The sequence below is a fragment of the Branchiostoma floridae genome, chromosome 8 (genome assembly GCF_000003815.2).
Source record: "Branchiostoma floridae strain S238N-H82 chromosome 8, Bfl_VNyyK, whole genome shotgun sequence".
Taxonomy (NCBI): domain Eukaryota; kingdom Metazoa; phylum Chordata; class Leptocardii; order Amphioxiformes; family Branchiostomatidae; genus Branchiostoma; species Branchiostoma floridae.
The window spans coordinates 23,308,178-23,314,191 of NC_049986.1; the positions used below are offsets into that span (position 1 = coordinate 23,308,178).

Sequence of the window (6,014 nt, forward strand, 5' to 3'; positions counted from 1 at the left end):
AACATTTTAACCGACGAACATTCGATATACACTGGATACGTACGTAAATGTCTTGTTGTGTGCGATTTGTAGGTTTTTTAGACAGTGTTTTGCGCACAAACACACACAGGCAAACTATTGTCATTGACTTTAAGGAAGATAATAAGAATAATGTAAAATACATCGGTATGTAATTTTTGCTCAGGTTTAACTACTCTTTATTTCAGTGTTAAATGTTGAGATATGCGGAGATATTCCTTCTATCCATGTAGATGAATGTATCAACATGTTGAATGTAACAGGCTTTTCATTTGACGTCATCTGCGCCATGTTGGATTAGAGCGTAGTCTGTTAACCAGACGAAGATGCTACTGCTGAATTCAATTACCCGCTAACATGGTTGTCGTAGGATTCAAATTATAATTAGGTTGACGTCAATAAAAAGCCTGCATAGGGTCGTCATGTGCCTTGGAATTTACAGGCCACAGGTCACTTGACACGGAGGCATTAACTTCTTGTAATGTATGGTAAACGGACAAGACATTTGCGTGGTTGATGTTTGATTTACCACAACACAACAAACTTGTAAGAGACTGACAGAACAGACACGTTTGCCAATACTGGCGTAATCAATAGTCACTGATCTAACAAACCTTGTCAACTTTCTGCTATCAACATACAATCATCTCACGTCATTATCATACTAAAGAAACTGCCGTTGGTTTGTGAAATATGTGTATAGAAATACAAGCAAAATTGTAAAAAAATAATATTTTCAATTAAGGTTATTTCTTCTTTTCATTTTTTTTTCATTAGTTTGAACGTCTTCGACATGACCAACTACAGCACACTGGCTATAAAGCTAAACAAAAATGTGCAATCATTTTTTAAAGTCAAGACATGGGCGTATTTCCGTACAGAAACGCAAATACATCCAAGGATTATACAAGTTCTCTGTGTTATACATACTTACATGCTATGTCACGAATTATATTACCGTACTATGGCTGGATGGTTGACTTGACTCATCTGATCTGCCTGATACCCACACTCCCCACACATTTAGGGTTTTTCGCCGGTGTGTTTAGCCATGTGTTGGTCTAAACTGCTACTCTGTGCAGCAGAATAGTCACACATGTCACATTTGTAGGGCTTCTCGCCTGTATGTATTCTCATATGTCGGGTTAGGCTATACCTGTATTCCGTCCTGTACCCGCACTCTCCACACATGTAGGATTTTTCACCTTTGTGCTTAGCCATGTGGCAGTCAAAAGCCCACTTTTGTGCAGCAGAATAGTCGCACTGGTTACATTTAAAAGGTTTCCAACCTGTATGTTTTTTCATATGTTCAGATAGGTGAAACCTATTATCAGTCTTGTACCCACACCGTCCACACATGAACTGTTTTTCAACTGTTTGTTCAGCCACATGTTGGTCCAAATGAGATTTATCTGCAGTAGAGTAGTCGTACCGGTCAAATTTGTAGCACTTCTTACCTTTATGCTTTCTCATATGGTAGATTAAACTGCCTTTCAGTGCAGCAGAATAGTCACACTGGTCACATTTGTAGGGTTTCTCGCCTGTATGTGTTCTCATATGTTGCGTTAGGCTATACCTGTATTCTGTCCTGTACCCGCACTCTCCACACATGTAAGGTTTTTCACCAATATGCTTAGCCATGATGTGGATGTCCAAATCACCTTTCCGTACAGCAGAATAGTCACACTGGTCACACTTGAAGGGCTTCTCACCTGTATGCTTTCTCTTATGGTGATCTAGACTGCCTTTCAGAGCAGCAGAATAGTCACACTGGTCACACTTGTAGGGTTTCTCACCCGTGTGTGTTCTCATGTGCCTGATTAGCTGAGACTTGTAACCCACTCTGTATCCACATTGGTCGCAGCTGTGGGATTTATTAAAAGCATCTTGTGCACTTTGCCCTTTTATCTGTCCTGTATGCTTTCTCATATGGTGATCTAGACTGGCTTTCTGTACAGCAGAATAGTCACACTGGTCACACTTGAAGGGTTTCTCACCTGTATGTCTCCTCATATGTCTGATTAGATGAGACTTATAAGCCACCCTGTATCCGCATTCCCCACACATAAAGTCCTTTTCACCATGCTTCTCACCCGTATGTTTTCTCATATGGCTGGTTAGCTTAGACTTGTAAGCCGCCCTGTATCCGCAGTGGTCGCATCTGTGGGACGCAGCCAAAGCAGCATCCAAAACATCCTCTGCTCTTTGCCCTTCCATCTTTCCTGAATGAGTTTGCACAAATATCTGTGATGAGCGCACCTTGTCGGTTGGTGGAGTGTTAAAACCACGCAGTCTCCTTTTCCTTGTCCAGTTGCCCTCTCGTGCCTCTCTCGTTCTCTCTGTTGCTAGTCTCGTCCCCAGAATGCCCGAAGGTCTTTTCAACAGTTCTTCCACTGCTTGGTACAGCCTTTGTTAACACAGGAGAATCACATCAGTATAAACAAGCACCAACTCATGGAATGATAACCTGTATGTATGTGAGATGTATACACTTCAACACAGGCAGTAAAGGCTCTACGAGTGAACCCCTTCACCCTTCTGACATTTGACCCTAAAATGTGAGAAATTATGCACAAACAGTGGACTTGTCTGCTCAAAGTATTCATAGAATTAAGTAAATCATCTTCGTACCAGTTTATTCAAAAGGCGGCCTACATTGATATAATGATGAGGCGACCTAATTGGCTTTAATGGCTGCACTGGTGTAGGTAACAATGAAAATTACATGCACCAGACAAATTTTACCTGCACCATTCTGAATTTAGGAAGTATGGATCATACTAAAATTGAGGAACAATTGCTATTTGTTTCTTTATACTTTATAGGTAGTAACAGTCAATGCAGTTAATAACAATCCACATACACCTACTCTTATGTCCCAAATAAACATACCCCCCGGAATAAACATACCCCCCGGACAAATCTTCAAAATCTAATAAACGTACCCCCCGGAATAAACATACCCCCCGGAAAATCATAGGAGATGTATGTACAGTATAAACCCAGTACATAGACCAGTGCAGGTTAGGTGCAGGTAGACACCATAAATACCTGCACAGCTCCAATTTAACCTGCACAAACCTGCATATACAGTTGGTATTTTAATTCAAGCCCTGCTTAAGATCAAGTAAAACTTATATTTCTCACCAATTTGCCCCCCTCCGCCAATGCCTATATATTCAAAATGATCATTTAAACGTCTCATTGTTCAAACGTGCGGCCTCTTTACGATCAAGTAAGCCTTGAAGCTCTTACCTATATGGTCCAAACGTTGACTGGTTGCTGTAGCGTTAAAATAAGCTGAATTTCGCCTCAAATGATTGAGAAAAATGAGCTCTTCTCGCACGGAGCAAAATGGCGGAAGGAACAAAGCTTCCAGGGCAAAGGTTAAAGGTTGAATAACCTGATTACACAGATCGAACACAGGTCACAGTATAACCGCCTCAGGGTTACTGATTACGTTCTCCTGCATTAGTGTTAATTATTTACCAACATTTTAACCTGCAAAAATTCGATATACACTACATAGGCAAATATGTTGTTAAGTGCTGTGTTATTAGGTAGTTTTTTGCGGACAAACGCACACAGGCAATCCACTGACTTCAAGGATCATAATAAGAACAGTGTAGACATACAACAGTGTGTTATCTTTACTCAGATTTAACTACTCTTTATTTCAGTGTTCAGTGTTTAGATATTCAGAGATATCCCTTATATGCAGGTATATGAATGAATCAACATGATGTGTTTGGCATATCATTTATATGTACTGACGCAGTTCCAAATGATTTAAATAGAAATACCATTTCGACACACCTCACAACATTCCTCATCATGACATGCATACAAATTCCAAACTTTGGACCTAATTACCTATATAACGCCTCTGGTTGTATTTATTATATAGACATGCGAAATTTTCGGGGTAGTTTTGACTTCGCGTCAATCAATTACTGTGAAAACCGCGAACATGAAAACAACATTTCTGCATTCCTGTATCCTTTCTATAATAGTAGCGAACGCCAAGCCAGCATTTTATGTACCTTCCCTCATTTTTGTGTAGGTTGTATAACTTGGGATCGGATCCGATGCTGTAAAGAAGAATTGCATTCGTTTAACTCAAGTTTAACACATTAGGCTACGATTAGACTTCATGTCGAACACAACTTAGTGTGTGTTGCCTTGTACAAAATTCTACCCAAGGCGGATAAACGTATGTGTAAATGCAGTGGTTTTATGTTCGCGGCTTTCGCACTCAACTGCAAACTCAAAACCACCGCGAACCTTTTTTCCCATTATAATAATTTATTGTTTTTTACTAGTCTATGGCGCTACCGCGAACTTCAAACCACCGCGAAAATTCTATTTTCCCGCTAACGCGAAATCAAATCCCCGCGAACTTAAATGCATTTACAGTATATTATATCAAAATACATTATGGATGTTCGATCTCTAAGCTGCTAAAAAATATATTCAGTTCAGATTAGCTAAAGTTAGCGAGACAGACTACCTTGTCACGTTTACCTCAATGTGTTGCTATGAATCTTGAAATCTTCGCGGTGGTTTTATTTCGTTCTCTCCTATTCCCTCTTTCCCTCTATTTCGCAAAAAAATCAGATAGCTCTTACACTAACTAATACAAGAAAACTACATACAATAGTCTCACGTCCCTACAGAGCTACAGAAATTGCCATAGGTTTAGTCTACAAGAATGTCAAATATGTGTATGGAAATACAAGCAAACAAGCATAATTGTAACAAAATAGTATTTTCAACTAAAGTTATTTCTTTTTAATATCTCCATTGGTTTTTGAACATGGCTAGCTATAAATCTACACAATGGCATCCAAGAATTTTAAATTTCAATGTATATAAATTCATACATTCAGAGATTTTCACTAGTTTTCTGTGCTATATGATGCTATATGACGAAGTGTCTTTCAGTACTATAGAGCATTAGCATCGTGGTTTAAGTGTAGGATTTTTAACCTGTATGTCTTCCCTTATGGCTGTATGGGTGACTCATCTGATCTGCCCGTTATTCGCACGATACATACAGGATTCATGTTACTTAACTATGAATCCTGGCATAGGATTCATGCTAGGTAGCAGTGTAAAGGAATCCTTTAGTCCTTCAAAGGATTCCTTTGACTAGATTCGAGCTTGAATCCTCAATCCTTCACGCACAGACTGACGGGAAGGTTTCCAGAAGGCAATCCCACAAAATGGCGGCGCCCCTAATTTACGTGGGTCCAGAGGATCGAAAGTGAAATAAGGTCTTCGATGGAAATTTCGATGGAAAGTTTTTGTTGGCAGTTCTCATCATTGCGTGAGGGCAAGGATACATCAAAAGGTAAGCATGGGAATCAAATCCCTGCTATGTTTTGGCATGATAATGTTTCACAATTAACCTTCCGATATTAACGAAGAGCCTCAGGTTTTGAAGAGATCAGTTGCTGAACTGAACTGTAAGTTGTTATATGGTATTGGATGAATTTAGTATGGCTGAGATTTAATCATACGGTCTGTGAGTGCCTGTGTCTGTCAAAGTCGTTAACGTTCTTCGCCGGTGTATTAATTACAGACATGTTTGTATCCTCGCGGAAAACGTTTCATGTCAAGGGTTTCCGGAAAATCTGGACTAGGTCAATACTAAGCTACAAAGCAGGCGGGCTACTTCCTTGGCAGGGCACAAACTTTTTAATAGGACCCTGTCACAAAGATCAAGACTTGGCTAGACTAATAAGTATCCCCCAGCTACATGCCATTAGTATTACCCTCTAAGACAAAACAGAATTGGATAGCTCATAAAATATAACAGTTATATATATATACATTATGTATATATATGTATATATAACGTTATATATGTATTATAAAAATTCTATTCCATCATGCCTCAGCAGCCATGGGCACCAGTTAAGCCATGATATGCACCAATTTAGATGTGGTGACTCTTAGATGGCATATTTTGCATGTATATTATATACAGTGGG

General features: G+C 39.4%; 1 protein-coding gene across 1 annotated transcript; it reads right to left on the reverse strand.

Moving 5' to 3' along the window:
• Positions 1-819: 819 nt before the first annotated feature.
• On the reverse strand, positions 820-2,235 carry LOC118421984 (gastrula zinc finger protein XlCGF57.1-like). The gene is made up of 3 exons (XM_035829487.1): positions 2,016-2,235; positions 1,175-1,307; positions 820-841 (listed from the first exon to the last, which is right to left on the reverse strand). Exons 1-3 carry the CDS (start codon positions 2,233-2,235, stop codon positions 820-822), a joined length of 375 nt encoding a protein of 124 aa, XP_035685380.1.
• Positions 2,236-6,014: the final 3,779 nt, after the last annotated feature.

Coding starts and splice junctions, on each gene's coding strand:
- LOC118421984 (XM_035829487.1), bottom strand. CDS start 2,235: ATGGAAGGGCAAAGAGCAGAGGATGTTTTGGATGCTGCTTTGGCTGCG. Junction 1,308..2,015: donor ACATATGAGGAGACATACAG/GTGAGAAACCCT, acceptor AAAAACATACAG/GTTGGAAACCTTTTAAATGT. Junction 842..1,174: donor GGGTACAGGACGGAATACAG/GTATAGCCTAAC, acceptor ATTTTTGTTTAG/CTTTATAGCCAGTGTGCTGT.